This window comes from Oncorhynchus mykiss, chromosome 18 (genome assembly GCF_013265735.2).
Source record: "Oncorhynchus mykiss isolate Arlee chromosome 18, USDA_OmykA_1.1, whole genome shotgun sequence".
NCBI classification, from domain to species: Eukaryota; Metazoa; Chordata; class Actinopteri; order Salmoniformes; family Salmonidae; genus Oncorhynchus; species Oncorhynchus mykiss.
In genome coordinates, this window is record NC_048582.1 from 33,506,876 (window position 1) to 33,534,440 (window position 27,565).

The 27,565-nt window shown below is 42.7% G+C and overlaps 2 protein-coding genes and 3 non-coding genes across 6 annotated transcripts; 4 read left to right on the plus strand and 1 right to left on the minus strand.

Moving 5' to 3' along the window:
• Positions 1 to 1,960: 1,960 nt before the first annotated feature.
• On the plus strand, positions 1,961 to 5,551 carry LOC100136630 (40S ribosomal protein S5). Its single transcript, XM_021571682.2, has 6 exons — positions 1,961 to 2,103; positions 3,159 to 3,268; positions 3,559 to 3,768; positions 4,696 to 4,824; positions 5,175 to 5,273; positions 5,444 to 5,551. Coding segments are annotated over exons 1-6 (618 nt in total). The 5' UTR covers positions 1,961 to 2,102; the 3' UTR covers positions 5,513 to 5,551.
• Positions 3,337 to 3,468, plus strand: LOC118941240. The gene has a single exon (XR_005037569.1). It is a non-coding gene; the product is annotated as a small nucleolar RNA SNORA3/SNORA45 family (small nucleolar RNA).
• LOC118941235 lies at positions 3,927 to 4,053 on the plus strand. The gene has a single exon (XR_005037564.1). It is a non-coding gene; the product is annotated as a small nucleolar RNA SNORA65 (small nucleolar RNA).
• Positions 4,955 to 5,084, plus strand: LOC118941241. Its single transcript, XR_005037570.1, has one exon. It is a non-coding gene; the product is annotated as a small nucleolar RNA SNORA3/SNORA45 family (small nucleolar RNA).
• Positions 5,552 to 19,265: 13,714 nt separating the features above from the next.
• LOC110496042 (N(G),N(G)-dimethylarginine dimethylaminohydrolase 2) lies at positions 19,266 to 26,812 on the minus strand. Of its 2 annotated transcripts, none has more exons than XM_021571680.2 (6): positions 26,538 to 26,812; positions 24,583 to 25,239; positions 24,152 to 24,340; positions 23,160 to 23,279; positions 20,530 to 20,673; positions 19,266 to 20,200 (listed from the first exon to the last, which is right to left on the minus strand). In XM_021571680.2, exons 2-6 carry the CDS (start codon positions 24,865 to 24,867, stop codon positions 20,084 to 20,086), a joined length of 855 nt encoding a protein of 284 aa, XP_021427355.1. In that variant the 5' UTR covers positions 24,868 to 25,239; positions 26,538 to 26,812; the 3' UTR covers positions 19,266 to 20,083. The 2 variants fall into 2 exon arrangements, with proteins under 2 accessions (XP_021427355.1, XP_021427356.1); XM_021571681.2 differs by having other exon boundaries at positions 24,583 to 25,235; positions 26,538 to 26,802.
• Between the last annotated feature and the right edge of the window lie 753 nt (positions 26,813 to 27,565).

The following is a 27,565-nucleotide window of genomic DNA, read 5'->3' on the forward strand; positions in this document are numbered from 1 at the left end:
GCCTAATAGTTCCACCAATCTGCTTAATAGTTCTGCCAATCTGCTTAATAGTTCCACCCATCTGCTTAATAGTTCCACCAATCTGCCTAATAGTTCCACCCATCTGCCTAATAGTTCCACCAATCTGCTTAATAGTTCCACCCATCTGCCTAATAGTTTCACCCATCTGCTTAACAGTTCCACCAATCTGCCTAATAGTTCCACCAATCTGCCTAACAGTTCCACCAATCTGCCTAATAGTTCCACCAATCTGCCTAATAGTTCCACCCATTTGCCTAATAGTTCCACCCATCTGCCTAATAGTTCCACCCATCTGCCTAATAGTTCCACCCATCTGCCTAATAGTTCCACCCATCTGTCTAATAGTTCCACCAATCTGCTTAATAGTTCCACCCATCTGCCTAATAGTTCCACCCATCTGCCTAACAGTTCCACCAATCTGCCTAATAGTTCCACCAATCTGCCTAATAGTTCCACCCATCTGCCTAATAGTTCCACCCATCTGCCTAATAGTTGCACCCATCTGCCTAATAGTTCCACCCATTTGCCTAATAGTTCCACCCATCTGTCTAATAGTTCCACCAATCTGCTTAATAGTTCCACCCATCTGCCTAATAGTTCCACCCATCTGCCTAATAGTTCCACCCATCTGCCTAATAGTTCCACCAATCTGCTTAATAGTTCCACCAATCTGCTTAATAGTTCCACCCATCTGCCAGGTTGGATGGTGACCGTTGCTGCACAGCTATTTTCAGGTCCGGGCTCTGGCTGGGCCACTCAAGAACATTCAGACTTGTCCCGAAGCCACCCCTGCATTGTCTTGGCTGTGTGCTTACGGTTGTTGTTCTGCTGGAAGGTGAACCTTCGCCCCAGTCTGAGGTCATGAGCGCTCTGGAGCAGGTTTTCACCAAGGATCTCTCTGTACTTTGCTCCGTTCAGCTTTCCTCGATCCTGTCTCCCAGTCCCTGACGCTGAAAAACATCCCCACACCATGACGCTTCTACCACTATGCTTCCCTGTAGGGATGATGCCAGGTTTTCTGCAGACGTGACGCTTGGTATTCAGGCCAAAGGGTTCAATCTTGGTTTCATCAGACCAGAGGATCTTGTTTCTCATGGTCTGAAGGACCTTTAGGTGCCTTTTGTAAAACTCCAAGCGGGCTGTCATGTGCCTTTTACTGAGGAGGAGCTTCCGTCTGGCCACTCTACCATAAAGGCCTGATTGGTGGAGTGCTGCAGAGATGTATGTCCTTCTGGAAGGTTCTCCCATCTCCACAGAGGAACTCTGGAGTTCTTTCAGAGTGACCATCTGGTTCTTGGTCACCTCCCTGATCAAGGTCCTTCTGCCCCGATTGCTCAGTTTGGCCAGGTGGCCAGCTCAAGGAGGAGTCTTGGTTGTTCCAAACTTCTTCTATTTAAGAATGATGGAGACCACTGTGTTCTTGGGGACCGTCAATGCTGCAGACATTTTTTGATACCCTTCCCCAGATCTGTGTCTCGACTCAATCCTGTCGCTGAGCTCTACGGACAATTCCTTCAACTTCATGGCTTGGTTTTTGCTTTGAAATACACTATCAACTGTGGGACCTTATACAGACAGGTGTGTGCCTTTCTAAATCATGTCCAATCAATTGAATTTACCACAGGTGGACTCCAATCAAGTTGAAGAAACATCTCAAGGATGATCAATGGAAACAGGATGCACCTGAGCTCCATTTCGAGTCTCATAGCAAAGGGTCTGAATACTTATGCAAATAAGCTATTTCGGTTTCTTTATTTTTAATAAATTAGCAGAAATGTATTAAAACCTGTTTTCGATTAGTCATTATGTGGTATTGTGTGTAGATTGATGAGGGAAAAAAGGTAATTTAATAAATGTTTTAATATGGTGTAACGTAACAAAATATGGAAAAAGTAAATGGGTCAGAATGCTTTCCGAATGCACTGTACATTTTGGAGATGGGATTTCTGCCATTGAACTACAACTCCATAAAAGCAGTGCAATCCAGTTACCTCATTTCCGCCTCCCGGTATATCTGTTTGATGCGCCCTGAACAGGCCCTTTTCCGGCTTTGAGAAGTGTGGTGCAGAACGGCAGACACAAGTGAGTGGAAAAATGTTACAATTTTCAAGGCCAAAATTGCATGAAAACGCACAATGTCCAACTATCGTACGTGTAACATTGCTTGTTTGACTTTGAGTCTGAAGTAAATCCGTTTATAGTCCGAAGTCGTTTTTAAATCACCCGAGTGTTTTTACCGGCCTTCAGCCGGGGCAGATTAACTTCATGCTTACACGTGCGACACTGCTAGTTAGCTTCCTATTTAGCGTCCTCCCTGGACCATTCGGAACATTGTTGCTATGCAAGATGTTCAGTTTGGTGTTAAACACATGTTTATCTCATGTTTTGCTCATAATGACATTAGCCATATAACTCGTTCGCTAGTAGACTCTGTCTGACTTTAGCCTTTTGGGCCTACTGTCGTGTGTCTGCTCTCATTCACATTGCCTTTAAGTTTTTATCCCGACTTTTTAATATAATTTAACTACTTACACCAATATATTTGTGCTGTCCGTGTGTAGCCCAGCCCACGTTGCTATCACTAACGTTGACTGTATAATGGATAACGTTGGCTAGCAGGTTAGCTAGCTCTTCGTGTGTTACTGACAGTGGCAGCCATTCCTTCCTGATGTTGATGGCTTTATCATGAATCATTTTCTCATGTCACCTAGCATTATGCTAACTAGTTGAGCCGTAATGTGGTAGTATCAATATCGTGATGTGGTAATTTTTACTGTTTTTGATTTCACCTTTATTTAACCGGGTAGACTAGTTGAGAACATCTCATTTACAACTGCGACCTGGTCAAGATAAAGCAAAGCAGTTCGACACACAACAGAGTTACACATGGAATAAACAAACATACAGTGAATAATAAAGTCTATATACAGTGTGTACAAATAAGGTAGGATATGGGAGGGAGGCAATAAATGGGGCATAGTGTCGAAGTAATTACAATTTTGTAATATCATTGATTAGTGTGGGATACCATTATTACAAGGCCTTTGCCATGGAACTGGGGTCAGACATTGTGGTACCTTGACTCTCGTAATTAAATCCATCAATGTTACCTGACTAAATCTTCTGTTTTTCATCAGTGACTTCAGAGTCGTGGGAGACTGCCCCTGCAGTGGCTGAAACGCCAGAAATCAAGCTCTTTGGGAAATGGAGCACAGACGATGTTCAGATCAATGACATCTCCCTGCAGGTAGGGCATTTCAATGTTTGATTTGTGACTAGGCACTATAAAACATAATTGTTTTTTTTGTGTGTGTAAGCGAGGCTAGAGTCACGCCTTTACAACCCTCATTGTCTTGGTGTGCTAGAGTGCTCGCAGAGTAAACTACTTTGCATATTCATTGGCTGTAGTCTCATGTGGCCCAGTCAATCACCAGCTCAGAAACATGAACATCGATGTATTCCCTGTTAACCTGGACATTGAAATGTAAGTTATTGGGAAGGGAACTAGTATTGATGATGCTTTTTCCTTCAACTCAGGATTACATTGCTGTGAAGGAGAAGTACGCTAAGTACCTACCACACTCTGGAGGTCGTTATGCTGCCAAGCGTTTCCGCAAGGCCCAGTGCCCCATTGTGGAACGTCTCACCAACTCTATGATGATGCATGGCCGCAACAACGGCAAGAAGCTGATGACCTGTCGCATTGTGAAGCACGCCTTCGAGATCATCCACTTGCTGACCGGGGAGGTACGTACCTTATTCAACTTTTTTTTTTGTCCCGAATGTCACCCCATCCCCCTTCATAGTGCACTGCTATGGTCCTTGGTCAAAAGTAGTGCGCTAAATGGGGAATAGGGTCCCATTTGAAATGCGGTCTTAGCCTTGAACTCCATGCCTGTCAGCCTCCCGCCACTATGCTGGTCTGTTTCAGTGACTGAGTATAATCCAGTGGAGGCTCAGATAGACCCAGCTCTAGGAAGCAGGGCTGCCTAAACAAATGGGCAACTCTGTGCCGAAAGGCCTGGAACAAACGCCACGTGGAAATTGTTCTGCTTTCTTACGTCCATGCCTACGTTACTGTTATTACCCCAATTTTACTGGTCACCTCTATGTCCCATATGTCCTGTTAGGGTCTTATTTTTCAGAGTAAATAACCCACGGACTCTAGTGAAGCTTTAACCAAGTTTAATTCTGCCCAAAGGTCCTGTACAGCTGTAATCAGACAACCCAACATTTGTCCCATCCAGATATTTATATCTCACTTAAGACTCTCCTTCTCTCCGATCCTTACATATTCCAGGCTCTACAGCCAGATAAGAGGGTAACTGGATACCAAATGTTTATTACTCAAGAGAATCTGTCCTCACCACCTGACCTCAACCCCTCCATCTAATCCAGATGTCCATCTGTCTCCCCTCTATCAATATGTTGCTCTCCTCTTGTCACCAACACATTCCACAGCTTTGTCTTTCTACAGAGACCCAGTCTCTTTCACTCCTTAATATACTATGTGCCTGATCTATCATGTCTTTAATATCTCAATGTTCAAAATGTTGAATCCAACAGTACGCTCGGAGTGTCTTTGCCTGTGAGATTTGTACCCCTGGATTCCAATATGGATTCCAGTACGGTTGTGGTGGTTGACTTTGTCTCTCCTCTGCCTTGTCCTCTCAGAACCCCCTGCAGGTGCTGGTCAATGCCATCATAAACAGCGGACCTCGTGAGGACTCCACCCGTATTGGTCGTGCTGGTACCGTTAGGAGGCAAGCTGTGGATGTGTCCCCTCTGCGTAGAGTCAACCAGGTAAAAGAGACTGCTGCCACATTCCTCTCCAACTCTGCCTGTTGCCACTTGGTTCACTGCCAAATCTAGGCTACATCACAAGTGAAGTTACAGGAATATAAAACTTTTTTGTACATTTCTCTTTTGTGCACACGAGGCTAGAGTCACGCTATTACAAACTCATTGTCCTGGTGTGCTAGAGTGCTCGTAGAGTAACATCTTTGCCTATTCATTGGCTGTAGTCTCTTGTGGCCCAGTCAATCACCAGCTCAGATACAGAACCTCCATTTTGACTTGTTTTGTTGTAAAGATTCACAACAGTTTATTTATATTCTGTTTATGGCTGCTCACTGTCTTGTCTCCTGTCTCAGGCGATCTGGCTACTTTGCACTGGAGCAAGAGAAGCTGCTTTCAGGAACATCAAGACTATCGCAGAGTGCCTTGCCGATGAGCTGATCAATGCAGCCAAGGTGAGACTTTTTGTTGAAGGTGTAGTCTCAATTGTGTTTCAGTACCATACAGATTTGGTTTTGAACAAGTTAATCAGATTTTTCACGTCTACTGTTATGTTGGGAGGGTTTGTTCACCAGTGTTCATGTCAAATTCTTCGGGGTTGACCAGTGTGTTTGTGTTTTGTCAGGGTTCTTCTAACTCCTACGCCATCAAGAAGAAGGACGAGTTGGAGAGGGTCGCCAAGTCCAACCGTTAAAATTGTTCCTTTCTAAAAAAAATTAAATGAGGAAATACATTTGAGGACTTCCATTGTTTTTTTAAAAAGTTGAATGTGGTATGATGTTTAGTAACACTTATAAAGGCCTGAATACAGGACAGTTGAGGAATGAGTCAAAGGTTTTAAATTCATTTATTTGATAATCTACTAAATTACTTGAATATAAATTAATGCAGCATCTTTGGTGCATACTATTGATTGGACTACTGAAGTAAAAGGTAAATGTCAGTGCTTTATCGCTAATGAGGACTTCGCAACAACACCTAAGTACTGTGACAAACAATGCCAGTTTATTTGAGTTACTGCACTAAATATACAGTGGGGCAAAAGTATTTAGTCAGCCACCAATTGTGCAAGTTCTCCCACTTAAAAAGATGAGAGGCCTGTAATTTTCATCATAGGTACACTTGGACTATGACAGACAAAATGAGAGAAATCCAGAAAATCACATTAGGATTTTTTCAAAATTTGCCAATTATGGTGGAAAATAAGTATTTGGTCAATAACAAAAGTTTATCTCAATAGTTTGTCATTGCCAACAAAGAGTATATAAGAGGTCAAACGTTTTCTGTAAGTCTTCACAAGGTTTTCACACACTTGCTGGTATTTTGGCCCATTCCTCCATGCAGCTCTCCTCTAGAGCAGTGATGTTTTGGGGCTACTGCTGGGCAACACAGACTTTCAACTCCCTCCAAAAGATTTTCTATGGGGTTGATCTGGAGACTGGCTAGGCCACTCCAGGACCTTGAAATGCTTCTTACGAAGCCACTCCTTCGTTGCCCGGGCGGTGTGTTTGGAATCATTGTCATGCTGAAAGACCCAACCACGTTTCATCTTCAATACCCTTGCTGATGGTAGGAGGTTCACTCAAAATCTCATGATACATGGCCCCATTCTTTCCTTTACACGGATCAGTTGTCCTGGTCCCTTTGCAGAAAAACAGCCCCAAAGCATGATGTTTCCACCCCCATGCTTCACAGTAGGTATGGTGTTCTTTGGATGCAACTCAGCATTCTTTGTCCTCCAAACACAAGTTTTTTTTTTTTTTTACCAAAAAAGTTATATTTTGGTGTCATGGTCAGATGACATTCTCCCAATCTTCTGGATCATCCAAATGCTCTCGAGCAAACTTTAGACGGGCCTGGACATGTACTGGCTTTTTGCTCACCGTTCTTGTGATAATTTTGCCCCCACGGGGTGAGATCTTGCGTGGAGTCCCAGATGGAGGGAGATTATCAGTGGTCTTGTATGACTTCCATTTCCTAATAATTGCTCCCACAGTTGATTTCTTCAAACCAAGCTGCTTACCTATTGCAGATTCAGTCTTCCTAGCCTGGTGCAGAACTACAATTGTTTCTGGTGTCCTTTGACAGCTCTTTGGTCTTGGCCATAGTGGAGTTGAGTGTGACTGTTTGAGGTTGTGGACAGGTGTCTTTTATATTGATAACAAGTTCAAACAGGTGCCATTAATACAGGTAACGAGTGGAGGACAGAGGAGCCTCCTAAAGAAGTTACAGGTCTGTGAGAGCCAGAAATCTTGTTTGTAGGTGACCAAATGCTCATCACCATAATTTGCAAATAAATTCATTAAAAATTCTACAATGTGATTTTCTGGATTTTTTTCTCATTTTGTCTGTCATAGTTGAAGTGTACCTATGATTCATTACATGCCTCATCTTTTTAAGTGGGAGAACTTGCACAATTGGTGGCTGACTAAATGCTTTTTTGCCCCACAGTACAAAAGTATGTGGACACCCCTTCAAATTAGTGGATTCAGCTAGTTCAGCCATACCGGTAGCTGGCGGTGTATAAAATCGCGCACACGGCCACGCAATCTTCATAGACAAACATTGGCAGTAGAATGGCCTTACTGAAGCGCTCAGTGGCTTATGTGGCGCTGTCATGGGATGCCACCTTTCCAACAAGTCAGTTCATGTTTCTGCCTTGCTAGAGCTTCCCTGGTCAACTGGTGTGGTTACTGTGAAGTAGAAATGTCTGGGAGCAACAATGGCTCAGCTGTGAAGTGGTAGGCCACACAAGCTCATAGAACGGGAATGCAGAGTGTTAAAAAAAAAAATATGTCTTCTGTTGCAACACTCGAGAGCCTTAGATCTGCCCATTCGTCATCTGCGATGGATACTACAGCTGGCTCTGAGCCCTTCGGTCCTCGGGGTAGGCGAAAGACTGTCTGGACCTCAGCTGTTATCAGCAGCTCTATTGTAAGAAACATCTTGGTTCCCAGGGCTAAACCCCTGTTCTACCACAGGAGCACGAGAACGGGACATAATAAGGCTGCTTATGACTGTTCTACACAGGAGCACGAGTACAGGACATAACAAGGTTGCTTCTGACTGTGTTACCCAGGAGAACGAGAACAGGACATAACAAGGCTGCTTCAGACTGTTCTACCACAGGAGCACGAGGACAGGACATAACAAGGCTGCTTCTGACTGTGTTACCCAGGAGCACGAGTACAGGACATAACAAGGCTGCTTCTGACTGTTCTACCCAGGAACACGAGTACAGGACATAACAAGGCTGCTTCAGACTGTTCTACCCACGAGCACGAGTACAGGACATAACAAGGCTGCTTCAGACTGTTCTACCACAGGAGCACGAGTACAGGACATAACAAGGCTGCTTCAGACTGTGTTACCCAGGAGAACAGGACATAACAAGGCTGCTTCAGACTGTTCTACCACAGGAGCACGAGTACAGGGCATAACAAGGCTGCTTCTGACTGTGTTACCAGGAGCACGAGTACAGGACATAACAAGGCTGGTTCTGACTGTGTTACCCAGGAGAACAGGACATAACAAGGCTGCTTCTGACTGTTACCCAGGAGCACGAGTACAGGACATAACAAGGCTGATTCTGACTGTTCTACCCACGAGCACGAGTACAGGACATAACAAGGCTGGTTCTGACTGTGTTACCCAGGAGAACAGGACATAACAAGGCTGCTTCTGACTGTTCTACCCAGGAGCACGAGTACAGGGCATAACAAGGCTGCTTCAGACTGTTCTACCACAGGAGCACGAGTACAGGGCATAACAAGGTTGGTTCTGACTGTGTTACCCAGGAGAACAGGACATAACAAGGCTGCTTCAGACTGTTCTACCCAGGAACACGAGTACAGGACATAACAAGGCTGCTTCTGACTGTTCTACACAGGAGCACGAGTACAGGGCATAACAAGGTTGGTTCTGACTGTGTTACCCAGGAGAACAGGACATAACAAGGCTGCTTCAGACTGTTCTACCCAGGAACACGAGTACAGGACATAACAAGGCTGCTTCTGACTGTTCTACACAGGAACACAAGTATAGGACATAACAAGGCTGCTTCAGACTGTTCTACCCAGGAGCACGAGTACAGGACATAACAAGGCTGCTTCAGACTGTTCTACCCAGGAACACGAGTACAGGACATAACAAGGCTGCTTCTGGCTGTTCTACACAGGAGCACGAGTACAGGACATAACAAGGCTGCTTCAGACTGTTCTACCCAGGAGCACGAGTACAGGACATAACAAGGCTGCTTCTGACTGTTCTACCACAGGAACACGAGTACAGGGCATAACAAGGCTGCTTCTGACTGTTCTACACAGGAGCACGAGAACAGGACTTAAGACTGCTTCTGACTGTTCTACGACACGCTGGTAGCTGACGCTGTCATAGTCCATGTGGGGTCAAATGACAGAAGGGCTAGCTCTGAACTTATTAAAATACATTTAAATAACTAATTCTAGCACTGAAAGATGTTTAAAAAATTGCCAATTTCAGGTCCGGTACCATCTTTGGGCTGCGGGTGTGAAAGATTCAGCAGGCTACTGGCATTACACGCGTGGCAAAAATACTTTTATAGATAACTTTGACACCTTCTGGAAACAGACGATACTCTATAGGAATGACGGAATCCATCCAAATCATCTTGGCTCCTAGACTGTCCATGAATTTCAAGGCTCAGTTAATCCCTACCGTTGTGCCGCAGTTGTCATAATGCTGCATCAAATGTACATTATCCCAGGGGTGTTGGCAGACACAATGTAAGTAACTTCATTTATGTCCCCCTAGCTGCCCTGAATAGCTCTGGTCCTACAGCTATTGTATGCAGTAATCATGTGCCTATGAATCAGAGTCACGGCTAGCACTGAGGCAGTGCCCGATTTCCTTTCCCTAGTAGGAAGTCCACTGTGAACAGCACACCGTGCACTATCAGCTCAAATATAAATAACATGAACAAGTCTACTTCTGATAAGCTTCCCAGTAAAGCATAAAAAACAATCAACCAACCCAGAAAAGTGTTTAAAAAAATAGCCCAGAGTAACATACTATGAAACAACGTTAATAAAGTTATTAACTTGTAACAGATGACACTCATTCTGACGATCTCTTTAAATAACTCACTTAGATAATACCTTTGATAGTGGCAGCAATACATGGTTATAACATCTACCGAAAAGACATGCCAACCAACGGGGGCGGTGTTGCGGCCTAATATTCAGAATCACATTCCTGTAAAGCTTAGAGAGGATCTCATATTAAATACTGTTGAAATAATATGGCATCTGCCTCATCTCAATCCTATTCTTATGGGAAGCTGCTACAGACCAAGTGCTAACAGTCAGTATCTGGATAATATGTATGAAATGCTTAATAATGTATGTGATATCAACAGAGGTAAAGTGTCAAGAAAAAGTATGTGAACCCTTTGGAAATACCTGGATTTCTGCATATATTGGTCATAAAATTTGATCTGATCATCTAGGTCACAACAATAGACAAGCACAGCCTGCTTAAACTAATAAAACACAAACAATTATACGTTTTCATGTATTTATTGAACACACCGTGTAAACATTCACAGTGCAGGGTGGGAAAAGTATTTGAACCCTTGGATTTAATAACTGGTTGACCCTCCTTTGGCAGCAATAACCTCAACCAAACGTTTTCTGTAGTTGCGGATCAGACCTGCACAACGGTCAGGAGGATTTTCTTTTACCAATCCTCTTTACAAAACTGTTTCAGTTCAGCAATATTCTTGGGATGTCTGGTGCAAACTGCTGTCTTGAGGTCATGCCACAGCATCTCAATCGGGTTGAGGTCAGGACTCCCTGTCTTAGGTCAGTTAGGATCACCACTTTTAAGAATGTGAAATGACTGGGCCACTCCAGAAGGCTTATTTTCTTCTGTTGAAGCCATTCTATTGTTGATTTACTTCTGTGTTTTGGGTCGTTGTCCTGTTGCATCACCCAACTTCTGTTGAGCTTCAATTGGCGGACAGATAGACTAACATTCTCCTGCAAAATGTCTTGATAAACTTGGGAAATCAGGGCCTGGGCCCTGAGGCAGCAAAGCAGCCCCAAACCATGATGCTCCCTCCACCATACTTTATAGTTGGGATGAGGTTTTGATGTTGGTGTGCTGTGCCTTTTTTTCTCCACACATAGTGTTGTGTTCCTTCCAAACAACTCAACTGTAGTTTCATCTGTCCACAGAATATTTTGCCAGTAGAACTGTGGAACATCCAGGTGCATTTTTGCAAACTTCAGATGTGCAGCAATGTTTTTTTTGGACAGCAGTGGCTTCTTCTGTGGTGTCCTCCCATGAACACCATTCTTGTTTAGTGATATATGTATTGTAGACTCGTCAACAGATATGTTAGCATGTTCAAGAGATTTCTGTAAGTCTTTAGCTGACACTAGGATTCATCTTAACCGCATTCAGCATTCTGCCCTGTGCTCTTGCAAGTCATCTTTGCAGGACGGCCACTCCTAGGGAGTGTAGCAACAGTGCTGAACCTTCTCAATTTATGGACAATCTGTCTTACCGTGGACTGATGAACATCAAGGCTTTTAGAGATACTTTTGTAACCCTTTCCAGCTTTATGTAAGTCTACAATTCTTAATCTTAGGTCTTCTGAGATCTCTTGTTTGAGGCATGGTTCACATCAGGCAATGCTTCTTGTGAATGGCAATCTCAAATTTTGTGAGTGTTTTTTATAGGGCAAGGCAGTTCTAACCAACATCTCTAATCTCGTCTCATTGATATGAATCCAGGTTAGCTGACTCCAATTAGCCTTTGGAGAAGTCATTAGCCTAGGGGTTCACATATTTTTTCAAACCTACAATGTGAATGTTTAAAGGATGTATTCAATATAGACAACACAAATACAATCATTTGTGTTATTAGTTTAAGCACACTATGTTTGTCTATTGTTGTGAAATCCAGGTAATTCCGAAGGGTTCACATACCTTTTCTTGCAACAGAGAGGTATAATTTCTGGGTGATTTAAATATTGACTGGCTTTCATCAAGCTGCCCACTCAAGAAAAAACATCAAACTGTAAATAGTGCCTGCAACCTGGTTCAGGTTATCAGTCAACCTAAGAGGGTACTTACAAACAGCGCAGGAATTAAATCATCAACATCTATTGATCAGATCTTTACTAAGGCTGCAGACATGGGCTTTTAAGCAGTAGCCAAATCCATAGGATGTAGTGATCACAATATAGTAGCCATATCTAGGAAAACCTAAGTTCCAAAGGCTGGGCCTAATATAGTGCATAAGAGGTCATACAAGAAGTTTTGTAGTGATTCGTCTGTTGATGTAAAGAATATTTGCTGGTCTGTGGTGTGTAACGAGGAGCAACCAAACGCTGCACTTGACACATGAAATTGCTTATTCCAGTTACTAATAAGCATGCACCCATGTAAAAACTGTTAAATACCCTTGGATTGATGAGGAATTGAAATATTGTATGTTTCAGAGGGATGCTGCAAAAGGTATGGCAAAGAAGTCTGGTAGTACAACCGATTAGCAAACGTACCGCAAATTGAGAAATCATGTGAGACTAAATAAAAATGTACTATGAAACAAAAATAAATGAGAAAAGGCTAACTCTGCTCCATCATTCATTAAATCAGATGGCCCATTCATCACAAAACCCACTGATATTGCCAACCACTTTAATGATTTTTCATTGGCAAAATTAGCAAACTTAGGCATGACATGCCAGCAACAAACACTGACACTCCACATCCAAGTATATCTGACCAAATTATGAAAGACAAGCACGGTATTTTTGAATTCCATGAAGTAAGTGTGGAAGAGGTGAAAAGATTATTGTTGTCTATCAACAATGACAATTCACTGGGGTTTGACAACCTGGATGGAACATTACTGAGGATAATAGCGGACGATATTGCCACTCCTATTTGCCATATCTTCAATTAAAAAAATACTAGAAAGTGTGTGCCTTCAGGCCTGGAGGGAAGCAAAATTCATTCCGCTACCCAAGAATAGTAAAGCCCCCATTACTGGCTCAAATAACTGACCAATCACCCTGTTTCCAACCCTTAGTAAACTTTTGGGAAAAAATGTTGTTTGACCAGATACAATGCTATTTTACAGGAAACCAATTGACAATGGACTTTCAGCATGCTTATAGGGAAGGACATTCAACAAGCACAGCACTTACACAAATGACTGATGATTGGTTAAGAGAAATTGATGATAAAAATATTTTTTTGTTAGACTTCAGTTTGGCTTTTGACATCCTCAATCATAGTCTGCTGCTGGAAAAAACGTATGTGTTATGGCTTTTACACCCCTGCTATATTGTGGATAAAGAGTTACCTTTCTAACAGAGGGTGTTCTTTAATGGAAGCCTCTCCAACATAATCCAGGTAGAATCAGGAATTCCCCAGGGCAGCTGTTTAGGCCCCTTACGTTTTTCAATCTTTACTAACGGCATGTCTATGTATGCGGAGGACTCAACACTACACACGCCAACTACTACAGTGACTGAAATGACTGCAACACTTAACAAAGAGCTGCAGTTAGATTCAAAATGGGTGGCAAGGAATAAGTTCATCGTAAATATTGAAAAAATTAAAAGAATTGTATTTGGGACAAATCATTCACTAAACCCTAAACCTCAACTAAATCTTGTAATCAATAATGTGGAAATTAAGCAAGTTGAGATGACTAAACTACTTGGAGTAACCATGTATTGTAAACTGTCACGGTCAACACATATTGATACAACAGTAGCTAAGACTGGGCGAAGTCATGTCCATAGTAAAGCGCTGCTCTGCCTTAGTAACACTATCAACAAGACAGGTCCTACAGGCCATAGTTTTGTCGCACATGTTCAGTAATGTGGTCAGGTGCCACAAAGAGTGATGTGGGATAATTACAACTTGCCCAGAACAGGGCAGCACGTCTGGCCCTTTAATGTACATGTAGAGCTAACATTAATAATATGCATGTCAATCTCTCATAGCTCACAGTAGAGGAGAGATGGACTTCAACAATATTTGTTTTTGTAAGAAGTGTTGACAAGCTGAATGTACAGAGCTGTCTGTTTAAACTACTAGCACACACCAGAGGTCTCTTCACAGTCCCCAAGTCCAGAACAGACTATGGGAGGCGCACAGTAGTACATTGAGCCATGACTACATGGAACTCTATTCCACATCAGGTAACTGATACAAGCAGTAGAATCAGATAAAATAATTAGGCAAAAGTACACCTTATGGAACATCAGGGACTGTGAAGAGACACACACAAAGGTACAGACACACACATACACAGAAGCACTAGCACATGCACTCTACACATACATACATTGTATATTTTGTTGTATGGTGGTATTATACATTTTGTATTGTAGATATGTAGTGGTGTAATGTTATATGATGTACTGTTTTATACACTGCTCAAAAAAATAAAGGGAACTCTTACACAACACAATGTAACTCCAAGTCAATCACACTTCTGTGAAATCAAACTGTCCACTTAGGAAGCAACACTGATTGACAATAAATTTCACATGCTGTTGTGCAAATGGAATAGACAACAGGTGGAAATTATAAGCAATTAGCAAGACAATAAAGGAGTGGTTCTGCAGGTGGTGACCACAGACCACTTCTCAGTTCCTATGCTTCCTGGCTGATGTTTTGGTCACTTTTGAATGCTGGCGGTGCTTTCACTCTAGTGGTAGCATGAGACGGAGTCTACAACCCACACAAGTGGCTCAGGTAGTGCAGCTCATCCAGGATGGCACATCAATGTGAGCTGTGGCAAGAAGGTTTGCTGTGTCTGTCAGCGTAGTGTCCAGAGCATGGAGGCGCTACCAGGAGACAGGCCAGTACATCAGGAGACGTGGAGGAGGCCGTAGGAGGGCAACAACCCAGCAGCAGGACCGCTACCTCCACCTTTGTGCAAGGAGGAGCCGGAGGAGCACGGCCAGAGCCCTGCAAAATGACCTCCAGCAGGCCACAAATGTGCATGTGTCTGCTCAAACGGTCAGAAACAGACTCCATGAGGGTGGTATGAGGGCCCGACGTCCACAGGTGGGGGTTGTGCTTACAGCCCAACACCGTGCAGAACGTTTGGCATTTGCCAGAGAACACCAAGATTGGCAAATTCGTCACTGGCGCCCTGTGCTCTTCACAGATGAAAGCAGGTTCACACTGAGCACGTGACAGAGTCTGGAGATGCTGTGGAGAACGTTCTGCTGCCTGCAACATCCTCCAGCATGACCGGTTTGGCGGTGAGTCAGTCATGGTGTGGGGTGGCATTACTTTGGGGGGCCGCACAGCCCTCCATGTGTTCGCCAGAGGTAGCCTGACTGCCATTAGGTACCGAGATGAGATCCTCAGACCCCTTGTGAGACCATATGCTGGTGCGGTTGGCCCTGGGTTCCTCCTAATGCAAGACAATGCTAGACCTCATGTGGCTGGAGTGTGTCAGTTCCTTCAAGAGGAAGGCATTGATGCTATGGACTGGCCCGCCCGTTCCCCAGACCTCAATTGAGCACATCTGGGACATCATGTCTCGCTCCATCCACCAACGCCACGTTGCACCACAGACTGTCCAGGAGTTGGCGGATGCTTTAGTCCAGGTCTGGGAGGAGATCCCTCAGGAGACCATCCGCCACCTCATCAGGAGCATGCCCAGACGTTGTAGGGAGGTCATACAGGCACGTGGAGGCCACACACTACTGAGCCTCATTTTGACTTGTTTTAAGGACATTACATCAAAGTTGGATCAGCCTGTAGTGTGGTTTTCCACTTTAATTTTGAGTGTGACTCCAAATCCAGACCTCCATGGGTTGATCAATTTGATTTCCATTGATAATTTTTGTGTGATTTTGTCGTCAGCACATTCAACTATGTAAAGAAAAAGTATTTAATAAGAATATTTCATTCATTCAGATCTAGGATGTGTTATTTTAGTGTTCCCTTTATTTTTTTGAGCAGTGTATTTGGTTTTATATGTAATGTACGTGCCTTGACGTGTTTGCACCCCAGGAAGAGTAGCTGCTGCCTTGGCCTTGGGATCCCTAATAAATACAAATACTAATGAGTTCCAAACTGCCTCTGGAAGCAAGGTCAGCACACTAACTGCTCGTCAGGACTTTCATGAAATGGGTTTCCATGGCAGAGCAGCCACACACAAGCCTAAGATCACCATGCACAATATCAAGCATATGCTGGAGTGGTGTAAAGCTCGCTGCCATTGGACTCTGGAGCAGTGGAAACGCGTTCTCTGGAGTGATGAATCATGCTTCACCATCAGGCAGTCCGACAGACAAATCTGGGTTTGGCGGATGCCAGGAGAACTGTACCTGCTCCAATGCATAGTGCCAACTGTAAAGTTTGGTGGAGGAGGAATAATGGCCTGGGGCTGTTTATATGGTTCGGGCTAGACCCCTAGTTTCAGTGCAGGGAAATCATAACGCTACAACATACAATGACATCCTAGACGATTCTGTGCTTCTATCTTTGTGGCAACAGTTTGGGGAATCCCCTTTCCTGTTTCAGCATGACAATGCCCCTGTGAACAAAGCGAGGTCTATACAGAAATGGTTTGATGAGATCGGTGTGGAAAAACTTGACTGGCCTGCAGAGCCCTGACCTCGACCCCATCGAACACCTTTGGGATTAATTGGAACGCCGACTGCGAGCCAGGCCTAATAGCCCAACATCAGTGCCTGACATCACTGATGCTCTTGTTGATGAATGGAAGCAAGTCCCCAAAAGCAATGTTCCACCATGTAGTGGAAAGACTTCCCAGAAGAGTGGATGGAGGCTGTTATAGCAGCAAAGGGGGACCAACTCCATATTAATGCCCCTTATTTTGGAATGAGATGTTCGTCGAGCTGCTGTCCACATTCTTTTGGTCATGTCGTGTATATCATGGTCGGGAAGTGTTACGCATTAGTCTACAACTCTGAATTATGCGTTTGAGCCATTATGGACAACTGTCAGTGTTTCAGCCCATAATATTTTCCAATTTGGGCCTCGGTTAATCCACAGGAATTACAAACAATGCAAGCATAACGATGGAAATAGTTGAGAGACTTTTGAACTCGTACTCTCCCTGGCTGATTAATTTGGCCATCAGATCTCAACCAGCACATTGGTAAATGTATACAATTTAGTCTTCAGATCAGTGATTTATGTCCTGGAGAGTATGACAAAGAATATATAATGACAATGGCATTTTAAGTCGGCGAGGGGTCACGTTAGCTTTCAAGTCTGCTTTCCAAAACGCAGACCCACTAAATCTAAATTTTAACAGATTTCACGTGTGTTCTAATCAAACAAACATGCATTTAAAATCCCCTTCGTGATAAAGCATTGCATGTATCACATTTCATTTGCATAATAGCAGAGGCATTTATAGGATTTGCACACAGGATCCCCCCCCCCCCCCCCCCCCCCAAAATGGTGCCTTTCATTAATTCATTTGATGCAATTCTGTCATTTCGCCTACATGACTGGAGACATTAGTAGAATCATTTTTTGATACCACAGAATTTCCTGAGTGGAGTGGCTACTCTGACAATGACAAACTGAGATCAACATGGCCTCGTGCTGAACGCAACCAAAAGCCCAGGCCAATGAAAAGACAGAAAACACTGATTCTACAATATTAGGAGGAAATATACAGTTGAAGTCGGAAGTTTACATACACTAAGGTTGGAGTCATTAAAACTTGTTTATCAACCACTCCACAAATGTCTTGTTAACAAACTATAGTTTTGGCAAGTCGGTTAGAACATCTACTTTGTGCATGACACAAGTCATTTTTCCAACAAATGTTTGGTCTGTTTTAATATTTAATCATTTCTGCCCTCCGAATTCATATTCATTATATAAATAGGCCCTTTTAATTTTGTCTGGCTTGCCATCCCACATTTTTTTTAAATATTTTTTGCTCATATAATTTAAAAAACAGGTCACTAGGTGTAGGCAAGACCATAAGCAAATAGGTAAACTGGGATTTGACTAAAGAGTTAATCATGGTGATTTTTACCACAAATTGACAGGTATTTTCCTTTCTATGGAAGCAAGATCTTATCTATTTTTGTTAACTTTCTATTCAAATGTATTATAGTGAGATAATTTCTTTATTTCGGGATATGTATACCGAGTATGTCCACATCACCGTCAGACCATGTTATTGGTAAACTACACGGCAATGTAAAAGTTTGTCTTTTTTTGTGACCAATACGTAATATTGGTCACAAAAGTTACAGTTGACTTACAATTAATGGAGGACAGTCATGTTCTATTTTACAGAAACAAATGGGAGTTCTCTCTGACCTTAAACACAATCACCATACTTAGATCTAACTAATCACTATTATTAATATATTACTTTGATATATATACACACATATAAATATATAATAATGTATTATTATAAATAATAAATATAAAAACACAACTAGTAAAGTGTTGGTCCCATATTTCAGTTCACGAAACAAAATATCCCAGAAATGTTCCATAGGCACAAAACACTTATTTAGCTTAAATTTTACACACATTTATCATAATTTGGTTAGAAAAAGTATCTAGATTCTCTTTGAGGCTGTGGAGGGATCTGAAGATCACTGGCATCATGATTCAACCTTTTTTCACAGTTGTCTTGAACTCAGATTTGTCTAAGATTTCCCAGTTTCCTTGAACGCAGCAGAAGTCATGCTGGATTGACAGCATAGCCAATGTATTCTACCTTTTCTGTCCCATGGTGTTGCGTGTGAATGTCTCCTTTTAAGCTTGGTAAGGAGACCCTTAAACCCAGACCACACACCCTCTCAACCGAATAGCAGGCAGGGGAAGCAAAAATAGTGATTGCTTTGCAACGCTTTGCGTTTAGCTACGGATTCCTTCCAAACCACCCAAATGTTGAATTTTCGATTTCCAACTTGTGTAATGTTTATGTCCAATGGCCGATGAGCACCGATACGTTTTATCTATAATTTCTCTTAATCCTTTTCAAGGATTAAAAAGGATTTGCAGTAGATTGTCGACGTGTTTCATGATGATGACTGCTTGTCTAACTTGCTAGCCAAGATTTTGAAAGTATGATGTTGACATGATCAGTCCAATCAAAGCTATGGTAGATATAACGTGATTTGACGTAATTTTATCTGTGGCCAATGACCTTGAGCCTACTAATGGGCACTTCTAATGTAAATCTATGGCAGCACCCAAGAGGGCTTGAACTTTCTAGCTCTCCCTGTAGATTTTGTGGTGCCATACTGTCCCCATGAGTGACAGAACACTGAACCAATCACGGCGCAACTAGAAGATTACCAACCCCTACGCTCTGTATTTTCCACAGGCTGTCCCTACACCACAGAAAGTACTGAGAGAATGAAACACCTGCATTTTGGATCTGCCTTACTCAAAAAAGCAAAAAAAAAGAGACCATGTTTGTATGCAGCTTTATTAACTCAATACATTTTGATAACTGATAACATGCAAAACAGGCAACAAAAAAAAGTGCTCTGCCCCACCTGCCCTGAAATTTGCAAAAGGCCTATACAACGATAGACAGAATCCATAGAATCTATACAACGGATGTGCCCATTTAAGTCAGGACTGGCAGCCACTGTGAGTGTACCCATGTGTTTACCAGTCAAATTGACATGGTTAGCGGTGGCAAGTCCCTTCTATGGATTATATTTCTATGGCCGCAACGTAACAACAGCCTACTTACTCTGAGCGCAGAGAGTGTGGTTCGGAGGATGGATCAGACATTTTGGATAATGGCAGCAAGTCTTGTTATATAATATAGGGATATAAAACTGATTTGGCTATGCTTTTGTCTCCAGAGAGCATCTCTGTAGAGCCGGGCCCGTATACAGTACGCCTACATTTCAAATCTAGAGCCTATTAAAGATCCTCAAGCCACACTGCACTCTTTCCACAGAAGGGGAACCCTCTTTAGCCCCATTTAGTGCTATCCGGGATGCTTGAGACATCCCTACCTACCCTAAACTTAACCCTAAACCATACAACTTACCTAACCTTAACCATACCTCTAACCTTAACCCTTACCGTAACAGTTTTAAAATGTCAACTTCAATGGGGTGACGTCAGAGTTGCGATGTCCCAAGGATACAGTTTAGACTTTTCCCTTTAGCCCCTGGCCCAACAGTTGGCCATTTTCTTTATGTTCACATTTGTATTTTCCTATAGCCAATGAAGGTCTATGTGTTTACTATGGGAGAAGGGCAGGGTATTCAGAAGTTCGGCTTCCTATTGATAAGTAGGCAGAATGAAGACAGATGGCCTCCGAGCTTGGAGGCCTCGCTGCACGCTGTAGGGAGGAGGGTGTAGTCTGTCAGCTTCTGGAAGGCCTGTGGGGTGGGGGTGGAGAGAATACCGTTTTATTACATCCACATTTATGGGGAGAAGCTTCAGCCGATGTCCTTGACAGCTGGTTGACAAGCTTTTGTGTTTAGCCTGCGTTCCTTGTTCTACCGTGTACTTCATGTGATTATTTCATGGTGTATTGCAGCAGGGTGGAAAATTAATGCCTATATCATGGCACATTTGGGATTGAGTCGAGAGGGATTTTGTATTGAAAATATTATTGTTTCTCTCTTATATGCCAAAGACCCAATACGGTGGATATAAAAAAAAAGTATAGCTTAGTAAAGTAGCCTAAAGACAGCTGTTCACTCACAGGGACACTGTCAGGACACTCCTCAGTGGGCGGGTGAAGCAGGTAGTCCACTTTGGAGGGGCCCCTGACATAGACACAGTTAGCTGCTGCGCCCGCCGGGACCGTGAGCATTTCGTAGTGGTGATCAGTCAGCTGCTCCATCATCTACAAAAAACACAGAGGCAGTGCTAACAAAATTAGCATGACAGTAGCGGCCAGGGTCTGTTCACATTTGAGTAGCCCACACAGGGAGAAGCTGAACTGGGCAAGAGCCAATCATCTCTGGATGGGGACCAAATGGATCACATACACTTGGGTAATGTGAGCAAATAGGGCTCTAAACAACACAATGACATTTTAAAAACAGCCCAACAAAGCTTGCTTTATCATTTACATTTTCATCTGAGCAGAGACATAAATACTGGGCTGGAGAATTTTCAGTCGATCACTTTGCATGTCTGAATGGCAGTTTGTTGTGGCAAGCAGAATGTACAGTTGAAGTTAGAAGTTCACATACACCATAGCCAACTACATTTATAATCCGTTTTTCACAATTCCTGACATTTAATCCTAGTAAACATTCCCTGTCTCAGGTCAGTTAGGATCACCACTTTATTTTAAGAATGTTAAATGTCAGAATAATAGTAGAGGATGATTTATTTCAGCTTTTATTTCTTTTATCACATTCCCAGTAGGTCAGAGGTTTACATACACTCAATTAGTATTTAGTAGCATTGCCTTTAAATGGTTTAACTTGGGTCAAACATTTTGGGTAGCCTTCCACAAGCTTCCCACAATAAGTTGGGTGAATTTTGGCCCATTCCTCCTGACAGAGCTGGTGTAACCGAGTCAGGTTTGTAGGCCTCCTTGCTCAAACACACTTTTTCAGTTCTGCCCACAAATGTTCTATAGGATTGAGGTCAGGGCTTTGTGATGGTCAATCCAATACCTTGACTTTGTTGTCCATAAGCCATTTTGCCACAACTTTGGAAGTATGCTTGGGGTCATTATCCATTTGGAAGACCCATTTGCAACCAAGCTTTAACTTCCTGACTGATGTCTTGAGATGCTGCTTCAATATATCCACATACCTTTCCTCCTCACGATGCCATCTATTTTGTGAAGTGCACCAGTCCCTCCTGCAGCAAAGCACCCCCACAACAAGATGCTGCCACCCCTGTGCTTCATGGTTGGGATGGGGTTATTTGGCTGGCAAGCCTCCCCCTTTTTCCTCCAAACATAACGATGGTCATTATGGCCAAACATCAGACCAGAGGACATTCCTCCAAAAAGTTGCAAACCGTAGTCTGGCTTTTTTATGGCGGTTTTGGAGGACTGGCTTCTTCCTTGCGGAGTGGCCTTTCAAGTTATGTCGATATAGGACTCGTTTTACTGACGGCTGCATGGTCCCATGGTTTCATACTATTGTTTGTACAGACGAACGTGGTACCTTCAGGTGTTTGGAAATTACTCCCAATGATGAACCAGACTTGGAGGTCTACAATTTTTTTTCCTAAGGTCTCTTGCTGATTTCTTTTGATTTTCCCATGATGTCAAGCAAAGAGGCACCGAGTTCGAAGGTAGACCTTGAAATACATCCACAGGTACACCTCCAATTGACTCCGATGATGTCAATTAGCCTATCAGAAGCTTCTAAAGCCATTATGTAATTTTCTGAAATTTTTCAAGTTGTTTAAAGGCACAGTCAACTTACATGGAACCCAAACCGGCTGCGCGCGTGCACCATCGTGCATACATTTATTTTGTCCCCCCACACCAAACGCGATCATGACACGCAGGTTAAAATATCAAAACAAACTCTGAACCAATTACATTAATTTGGGGACAGGTTGAAAAGCATTAAACATTTATGGCAATTTAGCTAGCTAGCTTGCACTTGCTAACTAATTTGTCCTATTTAGCTAGCTTGCTGTTGCTAGCTAATTTGTCCTGGGACATAAACATTGAGTTGTAATTTTACCTGAAATGCACAAGGTCCTGTACTCCACCAATTAATCCACACATAAAACAGTCAACCGAATCGTTTCTAGTCATCTCTCCTCCTTCTTGGCCTTTTCTTCTCTTGACTTTATATTGTGATTGGCAACTTTCTAAATTAGGTGCATTACCGCCACTGACCTATTTCGTCTTTCAGTCACCCACGTGGGTATATACATTGAGTAGATGGCACCTGCTTCTATAAACCAATGAGATGGGAGAGGCAGGACTTGCAGCGCGATCAGCGTCACAAATAGAACTGACTCCTATTTTAACCTTGGCAACGCAGACACTCGTTGGCGCAATAATTTAATATAGATTTCTACATTTATTTTTGCAACGCGAGCGGTGTAGTCAGCCTGTTAGTGTATGTAAACTTCTGACCCACTGGAATTGTGATACAGTGAATTATAAGTTAAATAATCTGTCTGTAAACAATTGTTGGAAAAATTACTTGTGTCATCATGCACAAAGTAGATGTCCTAACCGACTTGCAAAAACTATAGTTTGTTAACAAGAAATGTGTGGAGTGGTTGAAAAACTAGTTTTAATGACTTCAACCTAAGTGTATGTAAACTTCCCGACTTCAACAGTACATGGATAGAGAGCTACTGTATATTAGTTCACCATCTTTCTCTCGGACACACACTCACCCGGAGGGTCTTCTTGGCCCCATCACTGTTGCTGATGATGATAGTATCAGGACCTCCCATAGAGCAGATGTTCTTTAGACGAGTTCCCTCACACACTGGCACCGTGGACACAGTGAAGTCCTACAACGAGGACAGAGATGGTAAGAACATTAAGTGGCCTATAAAATGTTGTAGATTCTAAAATATTATTCTTATTGTGCACACAGGGACCCAAAGAAAAAGATTTATCTTTGAATTACTTTTTTCTTTTTAACATGATCATGTACTTGGACATCAAATCAAGTAATTCATCAGATAGATTAGATAATACTCTGTAAATATTGCATGCAAAAAGCAACACCAGGAAAGCAGACAGACGGCAGACAAACAACGACCCAAACACAATGGTGTAGTTTGCATGCCCTACCAGGAGTGATATTGAATATCGAAATCCAACAAGTTATGGTATTGACTACTGTTATAAGTCCATTAAAATAAACAGACCTGACTGTGAAAATCTAATTTTGTCTAGTTTACAGGAGCATGGTAGAGAATTAAGAAGTATGCATTTTCTTTGTACATTCATACTTTCCCATCCATCTGTTTCTACCCTCACACAAGTTAACTCACACGTGGACAGATATATACACACACATAACTGCCATAAATGCACTTAGCAAGAGGAAGCCATCAATACTAATGGCGCTACTGTGGACCATGTCAAATCACAAGGGGCTTCCTGGTATGATCACCACCATCCCTGACCAATGGGACATAGCTTGCTCTTCCATCATTTGTCTTTGAGCCATGAATCTCATAATACAATAGAACAATGGCCACCTGCTCATCTCTGCTGCAACACATGGGCTCTGTCCCAATTAGTCTTTCCTAGATTCTTTATGTCCTCTTTGCTTGCCTCCTCAGAACACATTGGAGGAGAAGGTTGGAGGGTCTTTGGATCTTGTCCTCGCATGTGGTTTGAGAAAGGAATCGGGGAATCAAGCTATACTCACTCTGAAAGTGTCGGCCAGAACCTCAGCTCCTCTGTGGTTGGTGTGAGAGGAGATGCCCACAAAGAACTCCCTGCCAGTGAAGAGCACGTCGCTGCCCTCCAGCGTGGCCCCTACGGAGCCTCCCTCCTCTGCCCCCAACTCCACCACTGTCAGGTTCAGCTCCGACATCACCCTCCTCACCGCTTCAGCCTGAGGAAGAGAGGAGAAAGGGACAGGGAGGGAGAGAAAGAAAGAAAGGAGAGGTCAAACTGACTCTACTGCAACATTAATCTATGATTAAAACATAAATAACAACAATATAAATCAATAGTTGAGACAGAACTACAACACGTTTAATGGAATGATTCACAACATACACAAATCTCGTTCATTTAGGTTAAAAAAAAGTCAGCGAAAGTCAGTATTTCTCAGTTGTTGTGGTCAGTGTTTACCTCTCTGCGTCTCTGCTGTTTGAATGGCCTGGTGATGAGTGCCGTGTCTCCCTGTATCACAGCTACATCCTCTATCCTCCAACTCTCTGGTAGCTCCGGGTCGGCAGGGATCTCTATGAGCTGCAGCCCCACCTTCTGTCTCAGTGCCCCCGTCAGAACCCCAAACTGACGCTGTGCCTTGGCCAAGTCCGTCGTGGTTTCCTCATTATCGACCTTCCCAAAGGTCTCTGGGATGCCCCGCACCACTGCGTGGGTGAAGCAGCCGTACGGCAACACGCTCGCCATGATGTGTGTGTGAGAAAGAGAGGGTGTGTGTGTGTGTGAAGGCGTGGGAGTACCCTGGCTTTGGGCTAGTATTGGTGTTCTGCCACTACAAGGCAGAACAGAAGTGTGTTTGCCACTAAATGAGTGGGTGACAATTGTTGTCAGAGTGTGTTCCCAACTGTTTGAGAAGCTGTGAGGTGTGATGGCAAGACCAGCTGGACACTAAAGGGATGTGATCGAGCGAATCAGCAGCTCTATGGGGAGTCTGTCATCAGGCAGGAAAACACACAGGAGAAACTCTTCATCCCTGTTCTTCCACTTCAGTGATTAGCCACTCCAATACCAACTGCAAAGTTCCAGGGAGGTAAATATGAGTTTCAGTCTGATTGCTGTCTGAAAGAAAGGAGGGAGATATTATTTAGGGCTTTTGATGAGAAGGATAAAGCACGTTAGTACATGCTCAGTGACTCATTAGATGAAAGTTCCTGTGATCACTTATGTCTGCTCTACTGCACGCATTTCACTCTCTTCAACTGTAGGACATATAGTAGGCTACCCATTCTGTCTGGAACTTAAGATATTTTCCTCAGAAAGACAATGGTCTGTTTTGTGGTGCTGCTGGCATTGGACAGTTGGCATGAAGAAAAAAAAAACGGCATAATCTCAAGTGTTCAGTGTCCACCATTTGCCATTGAATACTTGATTTAGTCCAACTAAATAATAATTATTCAATCATTTGTAATGTTACTTGTCTTAACTTATTATTTCATAGAGACACTATTCTTATGTCAAGTTGAACCAGAATTAATACAGATAACAGAGTGGACTGGAGAATGCTGACAAGAGCTGCATTGTTCAAGGACAGATTATTTGAGCTCAACATTCTACAATGGTCTTGCAATGGCAAATCAATCAGCTCGTTGGCTACAGTTTAGAGACACTCCCTGCTTTATTTTCATCCTGTTGTGAATCCCAGCGCCAATATTATATTTGCTTAAACGACTGCTCTCTCTCCCTGCTAGGCACACGAGTTTACTAAACCAGAATGTTGAGCAATTTCAGGTTGACCCCTCTTAACATTTTGACGCAACAAGTGTTGCAGGATTGCGCCTATATGTTCAGATGCTACCTACATTTATGGTATTCTGGATAATTAATAGAAAATAGCCATTCACGGCAGAATTTGAGTAATTATCAGACAATAACAAACTAAAAGTGATGTCTCTCAATATTGATTTTTAGGAATGTAACCTACCTAAACCTCAAATCAAATGAATACAACTAGATTTCAGAATATTTCTCAAATGTATTTCATTTTGTTATGCCTTTTTAATCATCCCGTGCCAGCCATCTGCAGAGTAACCAAACAAGTTATTCGAAATGCATCTAACATTGGTTGGCTGCAAGAGCTCATCACGCCCAGTGCAATGTTAAGATGTCTACTTTATTATTACTTTTACAGAGGTTAATCACATTCAGTTATTCCGCCATGTCTTTAATCGTATGCCTATTTTCTCTGTTTTTTCTTTCAATTTCAAAAACCTATCCCGTTATTATCTTCTCTTCTATATTTCCCTTTACCCGGCGCCCTGTTCACCCCTTCATCCCCCACTTCCCCTCCCCCAACCGTCCTAATTCCCTCCGCTCAGGGAGAAAAGTAGGATATTAATCACGATAGATTTGCTTCTTACCTTCTATGAAAGTGCAGATCGAATAGAATTCAGCAACCAGAGTGCAACTCGCAACTGATTCGGACTTCTGTCACTTTAAGTAAGTTTGACAGCTAATCTTTTCGTAAAATGTTGCCCAAACCAGTTGAAATGTTGCTCTAACGTAAACTCGTTCAATGCAGAACACAGATTGATTTCAAGTGGTTTTCGGAGAGATTATTGCACCGGATTCATATTTTCTCCCTGATTCATTGTTTCCAAGTGTGCCACACCCCCGCTCCCTCGCCAATTTTGTATCCGCCCATTCTACAGATTAACGTCAACAGTTCTATCAATTCGCAATGTTAAATTGTATATAGTCACATTATTACTTCGCACGCTTTCGGAGCTTTTTTATAGACGCAATACGATTGACTATTCAACTTTGTGTCTTTGTGTCTGTGTATGTGTCTTGTTGGAGTCTAGTCTTTGTCTGCGAAAAATAATCCTGTTTTTTTCTGCAATATTGGTCATATACTTAACCACGCAGTGGGTCCAAGAGAAAGATATGATGGAGTTACACAACATAGTCTGTCAACATGTATATTTGTCTTGGAGAATTAAGGACAGGTTTCTAATTTATTATCAATGCTAGTGGTTTATCACACTTCCCGAGGTTCGGCCTCAGATTGATAAACATGACTCTGTCTCAAATTTGAGATAATCATCTCTGGTTAAATGGTAAACACTCAAACAGACCCGCTAGTGACAGATGGACTGTGACCTGCAGACAGGACAGTGCAATGTTCGTCTAGCGACTGGCATATGTTACTGAAATCAAAACGGTCAAAACAGTCAACTGCAGACTTGATTGGGAGTCAGAAGAAAATGATAATTTGATGACAAGAGAGAGAGAGACACACACAAAGACAGAGAGCAATAGAGATATACACACACACACAAAGACAGAGAGCAATAGAGACATACACACACACACATAGGACATAGACAGGATTAAGGAAGAACACCATCTGTCAGCCCATCTCCAGGCCTCACAAAACATCCTGTTG